Source organism: Tubulanus polymorphus, chromosome 11 (assembly GCF_964204645.1).
Source record: "Tubulanus polymorphus chromosome 11, tnTubPoly1.2, whole genome shotgun sequence".
In the NCBI taxonomy this organism is placed as follows: Eukaryota; Metazoa; Nemertea; class Palaeonemertea; order Tubulaniformes; family Tubulanidae; genus Tubulanus; species Tubulanus polymorphus.
This window is the reverse complement of record NC_134035.1, coordinates 11,690,774-11,713,243: the sequence shown is the minus strand read 5'-3', so window position 1 is coordinate 11,713,243 and position 22,470 is coordinate 11,690,774. Positions and strand designations below refer to the sequence as shown.

Genomic DNA, 22,470 nt, shown 5'->3' with positions numbered 1-22,470 from the left:
TTTCAAATGTGTAACTATGTGGTAAATTTTTACATATATCTTCTACTGGGACGAGAAATTCGTGAATATTTCTATACGAAAATCCGCTGTAGAAATTCTGTCAAATAACTATTGATTTCGAAAAGATTGGGTTTAACTTAGAACTGTCCTAACAAATTCTTGGCATAGAGAAACTATTGCAATCCGAAAATGATTAGTGAATAATGTTACCATATCTGACTGGTCACCACAGTTCAAAGATCACCACACTGACCAGGCAAACTTACATTTTCAGTTATTAGAACGCCGTGATCTATTGCCGGCACAAGGCTGGTAGGTAAGAGGCCCAGGTTCAAATGCCGGTGGGGGTGAGAGATAATGCTCAGCTAGGGCTAGCTAGGGTAAATGAGCCTGGCGTTAGGGTTAAAGTTGACTAGGGTTAGGCTTTTTTCGATTGTTTAGACCACGGATCCGCCTCCCAGAATTCTGCAAAAATCATCCAATTAAAAGAAATATTCCGCAATGATCCGCTATGTTCGATTTTGCCTACTGGGTTACGGCGCTTCAATTTCTACGACAAACCTGTGGCAAATTAATGCTAGATTGATTTTGGGCCAGGCAGAGGGTTGCTATTTTAACCCTCGGGTCTGAGGTGTCTATTCTCCAATGATGGGGATAGGACTACCGTTAATTGGACGAAAATTGAAGTTACTTGGCACACGTACCAGGCATATGTACCACATGACATAACTGTAATTATTGAGGGTGACAAAAATGCAATAGTTGTAAGGACCTGTAATCTGCCGAAAAGGAAATCACAAGTTCAGGTTTTTAATCTTAACGTCAAACTATACGGAAACGACCGTTATCGTTGGCTGAAAACTATGATACCAAAGGGAAATGTTAGCTAAGAATCTGTTCATGGGCCATTTATTCCACAAACTGGGTCCTATGCCATACATACACGTCAACCACAAGCCATTACCTTTCCAATTCGAACATATTAGCTTGAATTTTAGGTTTAATGTTTTTGAATAAATGGAGCATACATGATATTCGATTTTACGCTTGAACTTCTGTAATTGCTTATTACAGCTGGTTAATGATTTACTGATTGCAGAAATTCCTACACCATTTGGAATCGATGGCGATCCGAATGGTCGTAGTGCGAATTCTCTAAGATTTCTGAAAATCCATTTTTGATATGTTTATCAGTTAGGCTCAATTCTAACTAACGAATAGATAAACAATAATAGCCTTTCGTAAGATTATTGATATCTGTGTCGATTTAATTCGTACAGAATTATATACCACACATGTAAGGAGACATGAATGAAATGATGAATTCTACCGAGACACAGATTGTTGCGAGACCTTACAGCAGTTACACCGTTCTCTTTTCTGTTGCGACCACGCCTGGAAGCTACCGTGCCGTGTCATTGGTCATTGTGCTTATCTTGTTCACGTTAGGAGCTTTCGGAAATTCGGCAATATTCCTGATAATGACAAGCTGCAGATTTCGCAATCTATCTTACGCTAGCTATCTTATCGTTTTGTCCGTCAGTGATCTAACATTTTGCATCAATTTTTCACTGATGCCCGTTTTGCAGTTCGTCTTATTGCACGTAACTGATCCATTACATATAATGAATTCACTGATCTGTTGTCAAATCTACGAATCGTTGATGTCATCTGTGGCTGCTAATAGTTCGTGGTTGATAGTAGCTATATCTCTAGAACGTGCGGCAGTTGTGCTCTTCCCGTTCACATCTCGTTTGATATGTACACCGAGATTCGCTCGATGCGTCGTTGTTATCATTTTCACGATAAACGCATTGTTTATAGGTATTCACCCCGTAGTAATTATGGACTTTTCCGACCAGTTTTTCGGATGTTTCTACTCCGAGTTTTCTGATCAGTTTCTACTGTTTGCTATATTCATTGGCCACACTTTTCTCCTACCTCTAACCTTGATTATTACATCAAATTCTGTAATAATATTTCGCTTATTCATGGGTTCAAAGGCGGTTTCATCTCATAAGAAAACAATGAAATCAAAACGTACAACGATAATGCTTGTAACAGTTTCACTCGCATTTGCTATTTTCACAATGCCAAACTCATTTACTGTATTCCTGCCTATCTCTTCACGACTCAGAGGATTTCTATATGAAGTATTCACTAAGTTCCAATTATGTAACTACGTCGCAAATTTCTACATATATCTTTTACTGGGACGAGAAATTCGTAAATATTTTTGTGCGAAGATCGGCTGCAAGAAGCAAAATACAATAAATAGATCGAGGTCTCATCTCACCCCTTAGTTAAGTTAAGTATCGTCCATAATATTGTTGGGTTCATGAGTATCGACGTCGTAGAGGTATGCACACAGCGAATGCTCATTATCGTCACTTCCACTAAATATATCACATTTACCACAACATAGAGATTTAAATACATTTTGTTACGTAGCCCGTATGTGTGCATTAATTGTGTAATGTGTATTATGTATTTCCAGTTTTCCTGATGTCGAAATAAGGCAGTTTTGGCTTGATGGCGAATAAATCGAATAGTCTAAGAGACTAATGGCAAAATTTTTCCACGGGTTGGCGCAGTCTGTGCGCTTTTCATTAACAATTTTTTTTTGGTACCAAATTCATTTTCCAAATTCAAATGAAAAACAAACAAATATAAATTGATTATTGGATATTTTACAATGATTCTTAGCTGGCTTAAACACCGATAATCTATTTGAAAACTTCAAACGCTACCAGCCGCGGGGGATCGGATATTGTCGCGCTGCGTGCTCTAGCAACGGTTCAACAGCGGCCATGAACTCAAAAACACGTGCATCGTTGTCAGTCCGCCATTACGAGTAGCCTGTTCGTATAAACATTGCGGAACGGGCTTAAGAAATCGCTGAAAAATATGAAACAACGTTAAGCACCGAAGAATTACTTATCTACAGAATAAGAGAGGAGTTCGATCTTATTTAATAGCGAGCATTCGCTATTTGTTAAAGAGAGACACGAAATCTAGAACGAATTCGTCATAGACTCCGTACTAGGGGAAAAAATCTTTCCAGGAGAGGCCCATAGTTGAACCATGGACGTATGAACTAGTTATACGTCCATGGTTGGACCAAATCGGCCGGGACACACGGCTTACCTCGAAAACCCTCTGCGGCGGGTGTTCGTATCGTGACGATTCTACGTAAGTGCCGAATGCGAACCCGAACGCGTTCAGTCGTCCCTTATTGTAAATAGCAAAAGCCGGTAGTATGTTATCGCAGTTCATATCGGCGGTCAGGTTGTACCAGTAATGCATACCTAAAATACGAACACATAAACATAAAACATATATCTGCAGAATGGCTACTTAAATGTGAGAAATAGAAACGCGTAGATTAAGTACCGTATTAACGATAGTATTTTTAAAATCCAACAATGAAAGTGCGAACGTATCAAGGTCGGGGTTCAATCATGACTTATAAAAAGTCCAAAGATGGGATATAAGATGGCTATGTAGCCAGAAATGATTTCGGTTGGTTTTTTAAATGAGTCTCCTCATATCAATTTCAAGATAATTCCAAGGAATGGTTCTTTTGAAAATTTTCTCTAATTGTACATTATACTATATTCAGTACAATACCCATTGTATAGAAACATTTCGTTTGCGTCCATTTAGTTTTGTCCATGTCCGCTTGACTGTTCGGAATCTGTATCAGGTCCGTCGACGGATTAGGACCCGACTGTAAGAATAGGCTTCTCCCGGTACCATCTCTGTCGAACTCGGCCTGCGTTCTACCTTCGCTGCATATCTTATCTGCAAAAAAAAATCAAAGTTGTTTTTCACATCCGCCAAATGCTACCAACGACCACAGACAACAGACCACAGCACTACATGATATAAGTTCTGGCCATTTATGCTACATCCATAAATTGATGCAACGCGACAAGCCCTTGTGCCTTTAAGCGTACCTACATTAAATCATTATTCAACACTTTGTAAATTTTCATTCTATACAAACCTATGTTAATGTGTAATATGTGAAACTTTATTTTTCATTTCGCCTGTTAATTACTTGTGTGCATGATGTGTGAGTGTGATGAATGTGTCGTGGATGCTTCTGGGTGATACGGCTTAGATAGACTGTTTCAGTCTCTCCGTGTAGCCCCATTATCCTGTTACATTTTTCTTCGTCTAATCATACTTATTATATCGTTCAATAATGTAACATCGTAATGAAAATAAATTTCAATTTCAAAAATTTCAATAAACCTCATATTCTAGTAAAGTGAGAATAATATGAACCAGAATTACTTAAGGAATTCAAAGAATTAATTGGAAGTTCTAGGTGTGTAGAATTGCTTCAAAAACACCAATCAATTTCATCGTCACCTTCTTGGAGAGGGCGATAAGAATTTAACTTGAAAGTTAATTGACGCCTTGGAAATAACGTATCTATATTGCGTAATATTGGCGACAAGTACTTTAAAGTTGAACTGGTTTATTTGACGCACGAGCTTTCGCTACTAATGTATAGAAGCCTCATCGGGTGAATGAGTGATGAAGCTTCTATTCATTAGTAGCGAAAGCTCGTGCGTCAAATAAATAGTTAACCTATAAAGTACCGCAATCCGTTTCGTTGGTTTTGTTCTACATTTAGCGATAAATCGTCAGACATGGTATGATATTTTCATTTGATTGATCGTTTTTGAGTAAAGATTGTTATCATAACTCTGTACTTAGTGTTCGGCACGTGCGCCGGATGTGAATCGGTGCAGCGAGCCCGGTGGGTGACGATTTATCAGTTTTGAACTCCCTCGAACTCAACGATAAGAAAAAAATTATCGTATCTTAAATCGATGATAACCCATACCGACAAGATTAACTACTACCGCGAATGAAATTTTATTTAGGCCTAATATCCGAGATCCCGCGTTCTAAATTTCAGAATCTTAACTATAATAGTTAGATTGGGGCGGGTTGAAAATGAACTGATTTCAATTTCCTGTGTGCCCGTTTCTCGTAGTCATAAGTCGTTATCAAGCAATGCAGCTGGAACTTAATGAATTGTTTAAAAGATTGAAAAAAATAATCATCAATTTTAAGGTTGTTTAAGAGGTTCGTGAACTTCTTTCATTTCTAATTTTTCACCAAGTACCGAGCGCGTTCTAAACATATAGGAATAGAGCAAGAACACAAAAGGGCTATATATATATATATATATATATATATATATATATATATATATATATATATATATATATATATACCATATATATTTACCAGATTTCATATCGGTTAAAACCCGGGCGTTGGAATTATGGAATTTTCTTTTCGCTACGTACCCGGGTGAGTGAAATAGAATGTCTCTGTGTACTTGTTAGATTCTTCGTGCAGCATTCCCTTGAATTTCAATTGAGGCGTCGGAAAGTTCAGCGACTTGTCTTTAGGTAACTATGAAAATACATCACGGCCTGATAGATAATTATCGGAGCACATAAAAGAGGGCGGTACTGGAGGGCCCAGCTGATTTTGTGTTGTCCCTCTAATACCTGTAATGATTTTGAGTGTAAAATAAATTAATAAAAGACTTGTAATTTTCCACCGATCAGATAGATGATAGGCATATGCTTCATGTCCTAGATAAACCACAACAGATTATCTGATCAAGTACAAAAACTGATTTAAAGTAAAAGAGTGTGTGCTGGAAGTTTGCTGAAACCGAAAAGGTTTATGAGAACAAGCTCAACCTGAAAGAAAAAAAGACGCGCCTAATCACTTTGCACGCACAAAACGCATTAGATGACGGATTCGAGTCTAATTCTATAGATCAGTTTTACGTGCGGTAACTTTAAACCCACTATTCTATAAACGCTGAACCCTGAGCCCCGTTTCACAGTTGCGAGTTTAGAATCTGATTTAGAATCAGTTCATTTTCAATGTTTTAACTCTATACTCAACTCACAACTGTAGAACTGGATCCCGGAGTCTTTCGTGTTTATCCCGATGTAAAATTACTTACCGCTGATTGGATGCCGGCGATGAAACCGTTTCTGTCAAACAGCAGCATAAGTGCCGGGTCATCATTCATGATATAACGCACACCACGATAAGCACCATCTTTTAAGCAAAAATAAAAATCATTTCATCTCCCATTAGAGATCTATATGTATATTCAAATCACTTATTATAATTTCACATTCGTTACGATTTAAAAGTGTTTTTCTATGCACAGAAGAGGATGATAAGTCTAGCGCAACATCGGCCCAGAGGTTATCGAATGACTCTTTTTACTCTAATTACGTACGAATATTCAGAATTACATCGTTACATGGAAACTTTATACCGACCTGATTTACAAGCGTCTCCGTCAGTCGCCGTGTAGCCTTCCGACTTGGCGTCGTCGATCGTTCGAGGCTGATTCTTAAAACTCGTCAACGGATTGATACCCCATCTTACTACAATTACAAAAATATAGCATTGTAAAAACATCAGATCACGCACGGTCTTCGTATCTAAATGTTGACTGATTCAATTCCTGAATCAGCCTCATTGAATTCATGCATTCTTGTTATGATTTCATTTCGGAAGCATCATCGGGACCAGAGTAATTTTCGAGGTTGGTCACGAGTTTGTAAATCGGAATAAACTAGTTTTTTCCAATTGAAAGTGATTATTGGAGGTATATTCCGAGTTTGTAATTGGGAATAAGCCAGTGTTCTCAGTTAAAAGCGATTTCTTGGGTTTTTTTAACCTCGAAATTTTTAAGAAATAAATATTCTCATTTTTTTTTCTATAAACCAAATATTTTCTGAGATAAAGGTTCTCTCTAAAAGCTAGACTCTTGTCGCAGACACTTTCTTTGCTTTTACGTATTGATTTACTGAACGTTCACTGAATCACCTTTCAAGGCGTCCCACTCCGGCTTAGCTGCAAAATAAGAAAATGCGTTTGATGATAGCACTGCCAGTTGATTTTCTTCAAATGATGACGTAATTAAGCAAATGGCAGATTACTTACGTCCAAAAAACAAGGCACTGCAGCCCGCGGTGGCTAAACAAATTATCAAGAACGACAAAAATTGCGACATATGTTTGCACTGATTCATTCTGAAATGATTTCGATATTTTTATCATTTTCCTGTATTTATATACTTTGCAGACTACGATGATATCTGTCGCGATTGGTGGTATCTAATTCAAACAGGGCCTAATCAGCAACGAACCTACAAGCAATAAATCTCACGTATCGATACACAAACAGAACTACAGAATAAAAACCATTCGCTCGGTACATATACATTCAGAGTCTACGTATGATAGATATTGGTAAATTACAAGGCCAGTTAGTATCGGAGTGAAGAGTGCTAAAATTCAAAACTAATCGTAGTTTTTACAGTAACAATTAGTCTTCAATGAATTCATTCGATACCACTGTAAAACATGTTCATCTTCCTTTGATTGAACCGCGTGTCCCCCTGTGACTATTTGAACCGGTTTAATGATATTAGAAATCGCGATGCGCTGCATAATCGTATACAGGGGGAACTCCAGCATTCAAGACGACCGTAGTTTGTGATAGAGAGAAATAATTTGGTCGATTTCGGGAGACCAAGGTTGACACATTCTCGCGAATCCGGTTCGGAGACTGACTCGCCGTACGTAGGCCATGCCTGCAGAATTTTTTGGAAAAGTACCCTTTTTGCAAACATAATATCTATCCAATAGAACTGCCTTTTCTGCCTTTCAAGTGACGTAAAGCCAAAACAGAGTAATTGCATCTTAAATTTATATTAGTCAATGCGTGCGGTTGAAAGAAGGCATATTTTGATCAGCATGGTATCAATCCTCGAAACGAATAGCATATAACTTAAACAACCAAGCTAAAACACAGTTTGCAGAATAATTCATTTTAATGTTTGTATATCACTTCTCGATTAAAAAAACTAAAATCATGAATTAGATTAGATATGAATTGATTACAGTTGATGGTATCGTTACACCTCATATAGGTTTCTAGCACATGTTCAACTGAGGCCACGAATCCAAATAGACGTGCATCGTTGTGAAACCATTCTTAGCTCTGTCGTATAGACACTGAGGAACAGGTTTTAAAAACCGCTGAAAAACACGAAACACGTTGATATCAAAAGCACTGAGCAAAAACATTGGATACCTGAATCAGCCGACATAGTACTCGGACGAAACGGGATTTATGATCCCTGCCGAGGGAGAAGGGTATCCGTCGAAATGTTGGCTATCGAAATGTAGGCTATCATGATATAGACCACTCTTACCCCAAATACCAACGAAGAAGGGTGTTCGTATCTCGAAGATTTTATATCAGTGTTGAACGCGAATCCAAATCCGTTCAGTCGTCCCTTGTTGTACAGTATGAAAGCTGGTAAGAAGTTATCGCAGTTCATATCGGTTGAGATGTCGTACCAGTAATGCATGCCTAAACATGTTAGAAATATCATGTATCAATAAAGGGGGAAATGGAAAATTCCCTAGAATCGATTTAGATTTAAATGAAAAATGTTGAAAATTGTTTGAGAAATTTGCTTAAGATGGCTTTTGAAACAGAGCATTGGTCGGGCAAAAAGATAAGCGATCATACCCATCGAAATGAAACATTTTCCCTTCGTCCATTGAGTTTTGTCCATATCCGCTTGAAGGTACGGAATTTGCTTCAGGTCAGTCGATGGATTGGGACCCATCTGCATGAATAGAGTTTTGCCGGTTCCATCTCGATCGTAATCCGCCCGCGTTCTGCCTGTGCTGCAAATTGTGTCTGCAAAAGAATTAAGTACATTCTCTTCATCTTGTTGCAGAAGGTTATGTAATCAAAGTGGTTTTTGATGGACGTTTTCAAGCTATAGTGAGAGAATTTGGGCGAAAACGGGAATCTGATTTCGATATGCAAACATACGATTTTACTTTGTTTTTATTGGACGGAAATGGCCGCATGTTTCATGGCATACCTGGATGAGTGAAATAGAAGGTTTGAGTGTATTTGTCAGACTCTTCGACCAGCATGCCTTTGAATTTCAGTTGAGGCGATGGAAACACCGGATCACTGTTTTTGGGAACCTATGGATAAATATAGGAATCTTCGTGCTGACAAATTCATTTACAACCAGGATACAGAGAACTTCACGAAATACGAAGTCATAATATCATAAGTCGTGTTTTCTCAGTGTAGAAAATTATTTATCATCTAAAAATTTCAGGATTCAAATAAATTCCGAAACTGCCGGACAATGAACCATTCTAAAATTGAGATCTTGTGGAATTCGAAAGGTATATACATTTATAGTGAAGAAATACATTCATGTACCTTTCTGCACTTATGTATTTGTGATGACACTTTTTTGAAAAGAAATAAAAACAAAAATAATTCTTATTGCTAAACACTTACCCCTGATTGGATGCCAGCTATGAAACCGTTTTTGTCAAACAGCAACATAAGCGCCGGGTCGCCATTCATGATATAACGCACACCACGATAAGCGCCATCTTGGAAAGTGAAAATGAAAAAAAAACAGGATAGATATTATGTTATTCGCCATTTTCTAAATTTTGGAATGCTCAAATACTTAAAAGCACAAAATAAGAATGTATTTTTGGTCTACAAATTAACCGTCTGGTAAGTTTAAACGATTATATATTGATAAATGCTTTCGATGTTTTACTTGAAAATTCCGTTTAAAACATATGTCAGATTTTCAGCCGATTATTCACACCTTACGCTGGGTCCAGTTCTATAGTTGTCAGTTGTGTTTGGTTCTTAAGAGTGAAAATTCATTTTCAAAGCTTCGTGTTTTACTTAAAACTAACACGAATTTCACGTCACGGTTCATCTACCGACCTGATTTACAAGCGTCTCCATCAGTCGTCGTGTAGCCTTCCGACTTGGCGTCGTCGATAGTTCGTGGTTGAGATTTAAAACTGGTCAACGGGTTGATACCCCATGTTACTAAAATCAACGTAAATCAATGTGAAAACATGGTCACAAAATATCCTGATTTTGCAGATACACACAGATGAAATATGCTTCACATAATCTTCAATAATATGAATTGTTTCGGGTGCAAGTCTTAGAAGTTGCAGAAAAAGTAATTGAAGAACTTAAGATACAATAGAAAAGGGTTCTTGGTGTGTTTTTTTTTGTTACATCGAAGAAAAGATGGTAAGAGATACACTCATAGTCGTGGAACAGAGTTCATAAGGTTAAGATTCTCAATCATTGCGTAGCCCATGAACGCCGGTAAACTGCTGCTACAGCAGTGGACAATTAACGAATAACAAATTAGAGACAATACTGTTATATCGATGGATCAAATTACCTTTTAAATTGTCCCAATCTGGATTACGATCTGCAAAACACGAATGGAAATGTTTTGGCATTGACAGAAGTCGAATATCAGTCAAATATCTTCGATAAGAGGTGAAATATAGAGTCCAAAATTGCACTAATTTTCAAAGTTAAGTATATGATTCACACTTACGCCCAAAAAAGAAGCCATTGCTTCCGGCGACTAAACCAACGATCACGAACAGTGATAATCGCGACATTTTGCTCTGATTTATCCTGCGTTAGTTAATCACTTCAATATGGCGTTTTCATACATCCCTCTGAAATATATTAACTTTCGTATGTATAAAAAAGTTGCGAAATAAATTTCCGATTGTGATAAATCAAGCTGTTGACGCTATCTAAAAAGGGCAAGCAATTTTACGTACATTACCGCGATCTCGTTTCCGCCGTTCAAATTTGTATCGTAGTCACCGGCGCGATAAGGTCTTAATCACCAACACGGGTCCGCAATGTTTTATCATTTGTATCGAAGTCTCAATCTTTGTACACCTTAGAAAAAAGGCTTTTCCTAAAACGGGTAATTTTAAAATTCCTTGAATCCAATAAACCGTCTTTTAGTCTCAATGGCCATATTCATTCGACAATAATACGCGAATTTCTGGCCCATCGTGGATGGAATGATCCAGGGGTTGATTTGTGTCACATCACGAAGGGCACTTTCATGTCCAGAGATCGTCTTTCTATGTGTTTTTTTTAATTGATTTTTTTCTAAATCTCGCATGTTTGATACGTGCGTATTCGTATTCACCAAATTCAAGTTCAAGTTCACTTATTTCACTTCGCTGCCTCTTGATAAACTATGAAATTCGCACGTGTTTATCACAGGCAGCACGTGAATGCATTAGTGTGTTAGAAAAGAGGCAGATATTGAGGCGCATGGGAGATCAATCCTCGAAACAAATAGCATAACTAAAACAACAACTGTAAAACACAGTTTCATAAGGAATAATTTATTTTCATTTTGTACATTAGCAATTATGAATTAGATTAAAGATCAAACAATTATGAATTGATTATAGTATATATGGTCTGATTATATATATATATATATATATATATATACATATAGGTCTAAATTGCATAAGCTCTAATTATCAATATATATTATCGACCTCAATACGAAAATCTAACTAGAAAACATGAAAACAAGTATATTTAGATTCTCAAACCATGTCTGCCGATTTTTGCTGATACACAGCTCACTGCGGTCTCTAGCACGAGTTCAACCGCGGCCACGAATCCAAATAGACGTGCATTGTTGTGAATCCATTCTTAGCTCTGTCGTATAAACACTGAGGAACAGGTTTTAAAAAGCGCTGAAAATCACGAAATAAATCGTTAATATTGAAAACGCTGAGACAAACCTTTTTGGATTCCCGAATCAGCCGACATCCTCCTCGGCCACGGATTCGGAGCTGATGACATTGCGAGATTCAGACACGGTGTAGGAACCCCTGCCTGATTAGCCCGAGTGCGCACCTTCATGCGCAGATTAGCCGCACGCAAACGACGCGGCCAACCAGATTGCCTGTTGTAATTGCAGGGGCATACATGTATTTCACAGATAAACTATAAATGGAAAAACCCGGGCTAAAATGAAACGTAAGTTATGATTCGGTATAAAGAATGCCATCATTTGAGCTGTGCGTATTCGGGCTAATTAGGCAGGCAGTTTCAATGCAATCAGGTTCGAATCCCTGCCGAGGGAGAATGGAATCATATATAGCCCGCTTACCCCGAATACCGACCGCGACGGGTGTTCATATCTCGACGATTTTATATCAGTGTTGAACGCGAATCCAAATCCGTTCAGTCGTCCCTTGTTGTACAGCATGAAAGCTGGTAAGAAGTTATCGCAGTTCATATCGGTTGAGATGTCGTACCAGTAATGCATACCTAAACGTGTTAGAAATATATCTCGATTCATCATGTGGAAAGATAGGGATGCGTAAAAATACGGGGTGATGTGGGAAATTCCCCGCATCGATTTAGATTTAAATGAAAAGTATTCAAGTTTCAAGAATGGGAAAAGATACGTGTCCATACCCATCGATACGAAACATTTTCCCTTCGTCCATTGAGTTCTGTCCATATCCGCTTGAAGGTATGGAATTAGCATCAAGTTAGTCGACGGATTGGGACCCATCTGCATGAATAGAGTTTTGCCGGTTCCATCCCTATCAAATTCCGCCTGCGTTCTGCCTGTACTACAAATTTTATCTGCAAAAGAATTAAGTCCTCCTAATCTCATTGCAGAAAGTTATGTAATCAAAGTGGTTTTTGATAGACGCTTTCAATTTTGCTTCCGATGTATTGTTCATGTTCACGAATTGATTACTTTGTATTTTGATAACTCGTAAATTGTGAAAGTTTTGAAAAGATGTGGGCGATAACGGAAATCTGACTTCTATATTCAAACATACGATTTTAATTTATTTTCATTGGACGAAAATGGCCGCATGTTTCATGACGTACCTGGATGAGTGAAATAGAAGGTTTGAGTGTATTTGTCAGACTCTTCGACCAGCATGCCTTTGAATTTCAGTTGAGGCGATGGAAACACCGGATCACTGTTTTTGGGAACCTATGGATAAATATAGAAATCCGCATGCTGAAAAATTCATTTAGAACCACGATACAGAGATTCTCTTGATATTAAATAAATTATTACAAATAATAAGTTATGTAATCCCCTTCAGTGTAGAAGATGAATTATTATCGAAAAATTTCGGGATTTAAATAAATTCAGAAACTGTCGGATAATAACCAATCTAACAATAAAAGAACATTATAAATATCATCGATTTAGGGTTTTCGTATCACAAAGAAGAAAAGAAAAATTATTCTAATTGTTCATAGACTTACCCCTGATTGGATGCCAGCGATGAAACCGTTTTTGTCAAACAGCAGCATAAGCGCCGGGTCATTATTTAGGAAATATCGCACGCCACGATAAGTGCCATCTTGGAAAGTGAAAATAAAAAGGGAGAGATATCACACCCTGTAATTCTAAACGTTATTCGCTATTTTTCCACGAATGAAATCGATCGACTATTGACGCACAAATTAAGAAAATATTTATGGTCTATAAGATAACCGTCTAGTAAAAAGAAACGATCATATTTCAAACAAGAAAAATCGAAAGTTAAAGCACGAATTTTATGGCACGGTTTTTTTCTACCGACTTGATTTACAAGCGTCTCCATCAGTGGTCGTGTAGCCTTCCGATTTGGCGTCGTCGATAGTTCGTGGTTGAGATTTAAAACTGGTCAACGGGTTGATACCCCATGTTACTAAAATCAACGTAAATCAATGTGAGAACATGAGATCGTCACAAATATACTGATTTTGCAGATACACAAACAGGTGAAATATGCTTCAAATATTTACATGACATATGAATTGTTTCGGGTGCAAGTCTTAGAAGTTGCAGAAAAAGTAATTGAAGAACTTTACGACACAAGTCAAAGAGGGTTCTTGATGTTTTTTTGTCACATTGAAGAATAGATGGTAAGAGTTGGAGATACGTATACTCATAGTCGCGGAACAGAGTTCATAAGGTTAAGATTCTCGATCATTGCGTAACCCAAGAACGCAAGATGTTGATGATGTAGTGGATAATAGCTTATTTAACTAATTAGAGACAATACTGTTATATCGATGGATCAAATTACCTTTTAAATTGTCCCAATCTGGATTACGACCTGCAAAAACACGAACGCAAAAGTTTTGGCATTGATATCAGTCGATTAGTGGCGATAAGCATCACCATGCTAAGGGTATATTACAGTGTATTACACTTACGTCCGAAGAAAAGGCCATTGCATCCGGCGGCTAAACCAACGATCAGGAACAGTACTGATCGCGACATTTTGCTCTGATTTATCCTGCGTTGAACTTCAATATGACGTTATCATATTATATCCCTCTTATGTATGTACATTATTATATAAAATGTTCGATTGTGATTAATCAGGCCATCGCTATCTAAAAGGGCACGTCATGCGAATTTCGCACTTGGCGCGATTTCATTTCGGCGGCTCGAAATTCGTATCGTACCGCGATATGGTCTGTCAATATTCAACACAGGTCAACAGTGTTTTGTCAACAAAGTATCAATGTCTGAATCTTAATCAAAATTTAAAGAGCTTAGAAATAAATAACCACCATTACTGGCAATTCTAACATTCCTGAACACATTCCTGGACACATTCCTGAACACTTCCTACAGTCAAATTTATACGACGATAATATGCGTATTTTTGGCCCGATCTTGATCCCAAAGGATTCGTAGTCGAAAAAATGCAATATCAGGCGCACTCCCCACTGAAATGCACCATGTTATTGACAAAACGAAAAAGGGCACTACAAATTGATGGATGTCTCACCCCAAGTCCCCCTGAATGCGCCCCAGCTGGCATTTCGGCCCATATCTCAAATCTTTCAGCAACGCCATCAGCAACTGCGGCACATTTTTTTCAGAGACTGACATTTTGTTTGGCCTCTCGTTGTGTTGATTACCAGGATATATCAGAAACCAGGTCAAAGAAATAGATTGACTATTCCGTACGTAAACACACACACAACATTCAGATGCTGTGAATCACGAGGAAGTACTTTATTACTGTTAATATCATCATCCTCCGAAATATAACGGATTATTATTGAAAGTTTCAGAGTCTTATCCGAAATCATTTCAGGCCGTATTTACACCGGTAATGGTAGACGCAATGGATATTTCAAGGCTTGGAATTTGTGTTTTTGTAGCTCTGAGCTTTTCGTGTCAAGGTACTTATGCACCATCCCTAGCTCTATTGCTTGAATTTACGATTTGAACAAGATTGCTATTGAAATGCCGAATTTGCACGGTAAGGTCGTCATCAAGTAAATGTGCTTGAAACTTGGTTATCATAAATCTTTTTTGGGGGCATCAACTATACTCAGCTGGAACATCTGGAAATCATCATATTATGATGATATGCTCGTAGTATAATGACCTAAGCAATAACGAATAGCCTTTGGTCAAGGTGGGCCCCTAAATACGGAGTAAATTTGTGTTTATTCAAATATCAATAGCAATATCAAATTCTATGTAGCCCTTTAATGATGTCATATACACGTTTCTTGTTTTTTCAAGGTGTTCGCGCTATATCCTGCTACGAGTGTTCCAGCGATACGGACAGTGCGTGTTCTAATCGCTACTGGCTCGCTGGCAAACTCAAACAGTGCAGTTTCGTCTACGGGTCATGTCAGGTAATCTTTTGGTCATTTCTTCGTATGCACGAATCATCTACTCCAAATTTGAAGTTACTGGGGCCATATAACATGATCAGCCTGCCTGAAAACACCTGCTGTCAACAGCTACACCTGGACGCTAATTGTCTTATCTATTCCACTGTAAATGTTCTGGTCACCTGGAATTGTGAGAGAGCACCAGATGTAGACTGAGTGCCCAGGTCAGTAGACTGCCATTACCAAGTGACCCTTGTATTTTCCACAGTCACATTGATATAGCGAATTGATAAAAGCAGTATTGATAGCCAACTCCAGTATCCCCCTTTAAGTATGAAATAATATTTAAACAGGGAGACCCTGGCACCGATCATTGGACTTATATACATCATTGGTATTTTCTCAAATCAAATCCTCGATCACAAATCAATTTCACCTATTTCGTGATATCAGTATTATCATCATCCTAATTCAATGAAATACTAGCTCTAAAGCACTTACATAAAACATTGATACATATAAGTGTGGCTATAACCATAAGCTTGATAAAAAGATAGGTTTTAAGAACTGATCTAAAAATCTTGTGGGTTCGTTTCGTTATATCGGGTCATAGGTCATCTGATGTAAACTGTGGATTTTTCTCCGAGTTCCGGTAGGCTACTTTCGAAACTAACTTTTTCAACATCATTTATCTGTTCATTTCCAGATATACATGACTAAAGGTTCCGACGGTGAAACAGTCGTCAGTCGTGGATGTAGTGTAGGTAATCTCGGCGTCTGCAATGCGCATATGATAGCCAAGAAAACGACGGATATATATTCGATGATCGCCGGCTGCTGCGATACGGACGCTTGTAACGACGCCCGTGATATCCGGACGAATGGTTTGCTTTTGGCTGCCGTTATTACAGCTGTCTGGTGCTTCTTTTGTTTCAGCACAAGATGATCGATTCGATCTAGCCGCCGCTCGGAGACTTGAATTCAAAGGTCGAGCTTCGATCGAGGGGTACCGGGCGATTCTTTGTGAAATAAATTTTGAAAACGGCATAATAATCTAGGGGCGTAGTAACCAAAATCCCGATCTCGAAAAGAATCTCGTTCAAACATTTTCCTCGGACTGATGATACTACGTTAAGTTAATAATCTTGGGGGTGTGGTCACCAAAAAGCCATTGGTGTGACATTTCGATAGAGCGTCGACGTCATGAGAGGAGTTCCCCGATAAATCGTTTTGAATTCAAAAGTCTGAGATGCGTTCTTTAGGCCATAAGAGCTCATATGAGTGATCTTTTTTTTTGATTGAGTAGATAAATGGACCCAAGGGTTGGTCTATTCCAGTTGTGAATTGACTACCACTTCTAGGGCTATATTGATAAAGAACAGAAATAATGACCATTGACTGTATTTCATTCAGAGGAGATATTTCTCTCGATTGGAAAACGGGAGCGGTTTATATGGAAAAATTGGTTTGAATGGAAAATTCAATTTTTTGTTGCTTTAAATATGGACTGGAGCAATTTTCAGCAAAAATACACCTTCGGAATCAGCGAAATTCAATAAAAGGGAATACTATGTTTAACATATTAAAGAAGTATGAACAAAGTTTTGTGAATTCGTCGACTGGACAGACCTACCAGGTACGTGGTAGTGTGTACCTGTAAACAATTATGAATAATCCTCGCTGGAGTCACTGGAGTCACTGGGAGTCACTGGGTAGACTGTGGCTCTGAACAAGACTGACCGTCACACCACAATTGGGTATAACAGCTCCTAGACACAAAGTAACGTTTATTTTGACGTTTCAGCATTATGGGTTTTTCATTCATTCATTGGTGCACGACACAGTTGTCAGCTACTGTAATCACGTGACCGGTGGCTACGCTCATGTAATCACGTGACCGGTGTCATGTAATCACGTGACCGGGCTGCGCTAATCACGTGACCGGTATTATCACGTGACTGGGCTGCGGTATTGTTATCACGTGACCGGTACATGTAATCACGTGACCGGTGCCATATAATCACGTGACCGGGCTGTGCTAATCACGTGATCGGTATTATCACGTGACCGGGCTGCGCTATTGTTATCACGTGACCGGTACATGTAATCACGTGACCGGTGTCATGTAATCACGTGACCGGGCTGTGCTAATCATGTGATCGGTATTATCACGTGACCGGGCTGCGCTATTGTTATCACGTGACCGGTACATGTAATCACGTGACCGGTGTCATATAATCACGTGACCGGGCTGAGCCAATCACACGACCGGTATTATCACGTGACCGGGCTGCGCTATTGTTATCACGTGACCGGTACATGTAATCACGTGACCGGTGTCATGTAATCACGTGACCGGGCTGAGCCAATCACACGACCGGTATTATCACGTGACCGGGCTGCGCTATTGTTATCACGTGACCGGTACATGTAATCACGTGACCGGTGTCATGTAATCACGTGACTGGGCTGTGCTAATCACGTGACCGGTATTATCACGAGACCGGGCTGCGCTATTGTTATCACGTGACCGGTACATGTAATCACGTGACCGGTGTCATGTAATCACGTGACTGGGCTGTGCTAATCACGTGACCGGTATTATCACGAGACCGGGCTGCGCTATTGTTATCACGTGACCGGTACATGTAATCACGTGACCGGTGTCATGTAATCACGTGACTGGGCTGTGCTAATCACGTGACCGGTATTATCACGAGACCGGGCTGCGTTATTGTTATCACGTGACCGGTACATGTAATCACGTGACCGGGCTGCGCTATTGTAATCACGTGACCGGTGGCTATGCTCGTGATCACGTGACGCAGTGTCTTGTTTTCAATTTCGTTTCTAATCTTTCAATTCGTATATTGTAAAAACAGTGGGATTTTAAGCTTGTGAGTCGGCTATTTATTATTTCATTCCACCATTTTTCCTATTCCTATAACAGTTAAAATGTACATACAATGCACTCGAGTATGATGTATTATAAGCATAATAACTTGAAGGAGTTTATAGATAAAGTTTATGTATCAAAAAGTTTACGTTTTTATTGTCAACATTTTATATATTGGATCTTTGGTTTGAACGGCACTTCGCAATACCGATGTACACTATACATGGTCAGATTGGCCCCGCCAAGAGGCATACATACAAGGTCCCACCAGTTGACGGCCAGTGTGACGTATGTAAACAATAGAAATGACGCCCATGCGCAACCTCTACACATTTCTGCGATTAACCTCTGGGAAAATTGAGAGTGCTTTGCTTTTGGGACTATGCAATTTGGACCCGTTGTTTACGCCAAGTGATATTTGAATATCGATTTCCTCAAACACAAACCAACAAGGACACGAGAAATTAAATCTAAAAAACTTATTTATTTGCAGATAGCATTTTTTTCAATTTGTAAAAGAATGTTTGTATGTACGAGAAATCACAAAAATTACCAATAAAAATGCGATAGGCATCTGGTCACCAAGAAGCTTGAATGAAGCCCATTTATCAGTGTAGTAGCAACCGAAACAAGAAAAGCTGCATAACGCATTATTGAAGAACATTACTGCGCTCAATACAGACACTACACGATAAATGATACACATGATTTCAATTTCTTTATCTATAAACAAGATTTATTTACATGAATTTGAAAAGTATATGTACGTACTTTTCAATATAGAGTACAAACAATGCAAGCATTTAACAACGAGTGCATCTTTTCAGATCACAGTAATAAAATCACTCGGCTGGGTTTAAATGCAATACGGTGATGTTATCTTTGGTGTGGCAGCGATGACCGCGCGTCTAGTCACTGTTTTGTTGGAGATATATCTTCGTAAGATTGACGATATCATCTGAAAATGGAATGAACAGATTAGAGCATTTCAATCGCATTCATACGCAAAAGGGTGGATCTGGGAAAATTGGAAGGCCGGGTTCCAAAACATAAAAAACGCATTTTCAGATAAAGCAGCCATGATATTTATATAGCAACTAGCGGAGTCCCACCGACGTTGTTCGCTAATTATGAAGAAATAAATCCAAAAAGACACAATTTCTGAGAGTGTGAGATTTTTAGGTTGTAACAATCCCTGTGAAAAAGGTCAACCTCAATGGGAAAGCAGGAGTCCGGAGTCGGAGACCACCCCCTAAATCCGAAATCAAATCCTAATAGATTTTTTTTTTTACAGTTAACCTCACCTTTACCATGCCCAACTTGGACGAAAATGATATTTTTTTCCACGATTATCTTATCTTTTTTGTAGTTTTTCCTCGTGCTTTGGACAAATTTCGTCAGACCTGGTTTGTCCGAGCTAGGCAACGTTTACTGTATTTAGTTTTAGAAAATTTTTCGTTTTAAATGACGAAAGCACAAACCTGCGATGACGCTCGTAGACTTCATCATATTTCCATTTGATTCGTACTCGTCGTATCGTATAGCGCCGGTTACAAAAATACGATCTCTGCAAAGTAGATGGGGAACACAGAATTTAAAGCAGATTGTCTGAGAAGGGTGGGCACAGACAGAAGAATGTCTGGAGTCACTCAATAAATACAGCTGATTGTCTGAGGGGGGTGGGCACAGACAGAAGAATGTCTGGAGTCGCTCAATAAATACAGCTGATTGTCTGAGGGGGGTGGGCACAGACAGAAGAATGTCTGGAGTCGCTCAATAAATACAGCTGATTGTCTGAGGGGGGTGGGCACAGACAGAAGAATGTCTGGAGTCGCTCAATAAATACAGCTGATTGTCTGAGGGGGGTGGGCACAGACAGAAGAATGTCTGGAGTCGCTCAATAAAAACTCACCCTTTTCGCAGATTCATCGCAACATTTTCCCGAAGTCCGGGTTTAAAGACGCTGATTCTGTGCCAATCAGTTCTCTGAGTGTAGTTCCCTATATCAATGTATATATATTTAGAATATCTGCATTTTACATATTCAATTATTTTTACATTTGAGCCGTGTACAAGTGATATTTAACATCAAACCACCCAGTTCTACACTTCTAGGTTAAGTGTGACTCTTGGCAACTGCACCGCCAAATACCGCCCTGAATCCACTGACTTGACCACCTGTAGCAAGTAACTAACGGTAACAGTATAATCAGTTAAATGATGGATCACTTTGGTGATCTTAAAACTGTTTAAGTTGAAGTCTAATGTACCTAATCAAATTTCCATTTTTCAACCCTAGGGTCAAAATTCGACCGACAAATGATGAAATAATAAGATAAGTATATTTCGAAATGTTTAAACTCATTTAGTCAAATTTGAACCAAGACCGAAAGCTGCACAGCCATGGTTAAGTTTGACAGCATGGATGGAATTCGCTCATTTTCAGTGTTTCGTCCGAAAAAAACTACCGGGTTCATCGTTACGAATCAAATGTTACGTACCATCCGCCCTCTTGAAACTGAGATTAGTCGCCAAGGAAAACATGACCACCGGATATCTTTCATTGCCTCGTATTTCAGGATCGTTTCCGATTCTTCCGAGCAACTGCGCTTGATTCACACCTATCAAACGAAACAAAACAAACTCCGTATATACTATGTCTCTATGGGGCCAGTGTAGATTATTAGTGTCACCAGAATGGGGCCTAATTTGTATATTTGTCAATTCCTGGTCGCGACTGTACCGATTTAGACGTAGTCTTCTGTATAATTACAAACATTTCTAATTGCCTAATTCGAAAAATGAAGGAATTTTTGGCATTTCTGCTAAAATTAACCCTTTCAGTGCATCTACACTGCAGTGCAGTGTATAAATCAGTGATAGATTGTGCTAGTACACCGGTATATTTGATAGATTGTGCTAGTACACCGGTACTGCGGTATATTTTGATGTAATTAGTAATTATATCTATTAAAGATGGCAACACACATTGAGAAATATTAGTAATTAACGATACACCGCGCCACGGTGTAGACGCCCCATAGTGGTATTCCCGTTATTCAACACACTAGGGCGGAATTATTCAAAATTTTCAAATCATCTCCAGCACTATAGGGTATTAATTAGTCAGCACTGAAAGGGTTAAAGGAGTTTCAAGCACTTATAAAAGTATTTTCAGTTTAGGAGTCTCCAATCTTTCGAAGATTCTGGTGATAGCCATTTGTGGTTTGGTGTATCGGTCATAGGTGGGTTTGCTCACATTTTTCAAATCTTTTAGTTTGTGCTTCTTCTGCATATTCATGGTTTCCATCATTCGTGAAGCGTGTAGTTACCGAAAAAGACCGCAACGTCCCCTGAAGAGATAGAAATAAACCATGATAAAATGGCTATTCGTTAAGTATCATGCCCCCACAGCAGGGGTTCAGCCTAATGGCATCATCAAGAATCAAGACTGCCTAAAAAAGCCCAAATAAAATCCTTGTCTAGTATTATTGATTCGACGTCAAACAAATTTGATATGGATTCAACCTGCTCAACACAATCATATGTGATAATTTCATTAACTGACTGTTCAGCCTCATTCATTTATATGATTATTTACTGAATACATTTTTTTGTCGATTTTTTGGTAGGGATATTCATTTCAACAGGCCCCAGGCCATGCCGCGACAGGGTTCCCACTGGTTGGGCACAAGCCAGGAGCCGTCAGTTGGTGGTGGATTAGGAATATCATGGCGATTAGATAATTAACTGGGCATATTTAAATTTACCGTCGGGTTTAATTTGAGAGTATTTCTGAATAAAGCGAACATATTTCGTGTTAGATATATTTTTCTGGGGTGAGTGTTCAGGCCAGCGACGCGCGAAACGAAAATTTCAATCCGTGATCATGAAAATTCTGACCCGAACCGACGAAAGAGAAATTTCCAAATCATTTGTTTTCGAATTTCTATGATCAATTCTTTTAAAACAGT

At 38.7% G+C, this 22,470-nt stretch overlaps 5 protein-coding genes across 5 annotated transcripts; 1 reads left to right on the top strand and 4 right to left on the bottom strand.

Annotated features, from left to right (window-relative positions):
* Nucleotides 1–2,688: 2,688 nt before the first annotated feature.
* On the bottom strand, nucleotides 2,689–7,299 carry LOC141912883 (uncharacterized). Its single transcript, XM_074804304.1, has 8 exons — nucleotides 7,009–7,299; nucleotides 6,892–6,918; nucleotides 6,339–6,446; nucleotides 6,011–6,108; nucleotides 5,334–5,442; nucleotides 3,631–3,804; nucleotides 3,148–3,308; nucleotides 2,689–2,898 (listed from the first exon to the last, which is right to left on the bottom strand). Exons 1-8 carry the CDS (start codon nucleotides 7,094–7,096, stop codon nucleotides 2,788–2,790), a joined length of 876 nt encoding a protein of 291 aa, XP_074660405.1. The 5' UTR covers nucleotides 7,097–7,299; the 3' UTR covers nucleotides 2,689–2,787.
* Nucleotides 7,300–7,881: 582 nt separating this feature from the next.
* Nucleotides 7,882–11,035, bottom strand: LOC141912629 (uncharacterized). Its single transcript, XM_074803941.1, has 9 exons — nucleotides 10,734–11,035; nucleotides 10,499–10,625; nucleotides 10,337–10,366; nucleotides 9,859–9,966; nucleotides 9,409–9,506; nucleotides 8,972–9,080; nucleotides 8,608–8,781; nucleotides 8,285–8,445; nucleotides 7,882–8,108 (listed from the first exon to the last, which is right to left on the bottom strand). The coding sequence occupies exons 2-9, from the start codon at nucleotides 10,563–10,565 to the stop codon at nucleotides 8,004–8,006; spliced, it is 852 nt and encodes a 283-aa protein (XP_074660042.1). The 5' UTR covers nucleotides 10,566–10,625; nucleotides 10,734–11,035; the 3' UTR covers nucleotides 7,882–8,003.
* A 379-nt stretch (nucleotides 11,036–11,414) lies between these two features.
* LOC141912503 (uncharacterized) lies at nucleotides 11,415–14,319 on the bottom strand. The gene is made up of 8 exons (XM_074803741.1): nucleotides 14,173–14,319; nucleotides 14,043–14,072; nucleotides 13,554–13,661; nucleotides 13,234–13,331; nucleotides 12,844–12,952; nucleotides 12,415–12,588; nucleotides 12,104–12,264; nucleotides 11,415–11,684 (listed from the first exon to the last, which is right to left on the bottom strand). The coding sequence occupies exons 1-8, from the start codon at nucleotides 14,237–14,239 to the stop codon at nucleotides 11,580–11,582; spliced, it is 852 nt and encodes a 283-aa protein (XP_074659842.1). The 5' UTR covers nucleotides 14,240–14,319; the 3' UTR covers nucleotides 11,415–11,579.
* A 631-nt stretch (nucleotides 14,320–14,950) lies between these two features.
* LOC141912504 (uncharacterized) lies at nucleotides 14,951–18,759 on the top strand. Its single transcript, XM_074803743.1, has 4 exons — nucleotides 14,951–14,981; nucleotides 15,069–15,156; nucleotides 15,506–15,621; nucleotides 16,307–18,759. Exons 2-4 carry the CDS (start codon nucleotides 15,087–15,089, stop codon nucleotides 16,544–16,546), a joined length of 426 nt encoding a protein of 141 aa, XP_074659844.1. The 5' UTR covers nucleotides 14,951–14,981; nucleotides 15,069–15,086; the 3' UTR covers nucleotides 16,547–18,759.
* A 232-nt stretch (nucleotides 18,760–18,991) lies between these two features.
* On the bottom strand, nucleotides 18,992–22,347 carry LOC141913016 (single-stranded DNA-binding protein, mitochondrial-like). The gene is made up of 6 exons (XM_074804455.1): nucleotides 22,267–22,347; nucleotides 21,756–21,849; nucleotides 20,998–21,117; nucleotides 20,409–20,496; nucleotides 19,978–20,063; nucleotides 18,992–19,454 (listed from the first exon to the last, which is right to left on the bottom strand). Exons 1-6 carry the CDS (start codon nucleotides 22,306–22,308, stop codon nucleotides 19,405–19,407), a joined length of 480 nt encoding a protein of 159 aa, XP_074660556.1. The 5' UTR covers nucleotides 22,309–22,347; the 3' UTR covers nucleotides 18,992–19,404.
* Between the last annotated feature and the right edge of the window lie 123 nt (nucleotides 22,348–22,470).

Coding starts and splice junctions, on each gene's coding strand:
- LOC141912883 (XM_074804304.1), bottom strand. CDS start 7,096: ATGAATCAGTGCAAACATATGTCGCAATTTTTGTCGTTCTTGATAATT. Junction 6,919..7,008: donor CAGTGCCTTGTTTTTTGGAC/GTAAGTAATCTG, acceptor CTTATTTTGCAG/CTAAGCCGGAGTGGGACGCC. Junction 6,447..6,891: donor GGAGTGGGACGCCTTGAAAG/GTGATTCAGTGA, acceptor TTGTAATTGTAG/TAAGATGGGGTATCAATCCG.
- LOC141912629 (XM_074803941.1), bottom strand. CDS start 10,565: ATGTCGCGATTATCACTGTTCGTGATCGTTGGTTTAGTCGCCGGAAGC. Junction 9,967..10,336: donor AGATTGGGACAATTTAAAAG/GTAATTTGATCC, acceptor CGTTGATTTTAG/TAACATGGGGTATCAACCCG. Junction 8,446..8,607: donor AAAATGTTTCATTTCGATGG/GTATGATCGCTT, acceptor TAACATGTTTAG/GCATGCATTACTGGTACGAC.
- LOC141912503 (XM_074803741.1), bottom strand. CDS start 14,239: ATGTCGCGATCAGTACTGTTCCTGATCGTTGGTTTAGCCGCCGGATGC. Junction 13,662..14,042: donor AGATTGGGACAATTTAAAAG/GTAATTTGATCC, acceptor CGTTGATTTTAG/TAACATGGGGTATCAACCCG. Junction 12,265..12,414: donor AAAATGTTTCGTATCGATGG/GTATGGACACGT, acceptor TAACACGTTTAG/GTATGCATTACTGGTACGAC.
- LOC141912504 (XM_074803743.1), top strand. CDS start 15,087: ATGGTAGACGCAATGGATATTTCAAGGCTTGGAATTTGTGTTTTTGTA. Junction 15,157..15,505: donor TCTGAGCTTTTCGTGTCAAG/GTACTTATGCAC, acceptor TGTTTTTTCAAG/GTGTTCGCGCTATATCCTGC. Junction 15,622..16,306: donor TCGTCTACGGGTCATGTCAG/GTAATCTTTTGG, acceptor GTTCATTTCCAG/ATATACATGACTAAAGGTTC.
- LOC141913016 (XM_074804455.1), bottom strand. CDS start 22,308: ATGTTCGCTTTATTCAGAAATACTCTCAAATTAAACCCGACG. Junction 21,850..22,266: donor CTCTCAAATTAAACCCGACG/GTAAATTTAAAT, acceptor CTATCTCTTCAG/GGGACGTTGCGGTCTTTTTC. Junction 20,064..20,408: donor GCGATGAATCTGCGAAAAGG/GTGAGTTTTTAT, acceptor TCTACTTTGCAG/AGATCGTATTTTTGTAACCG.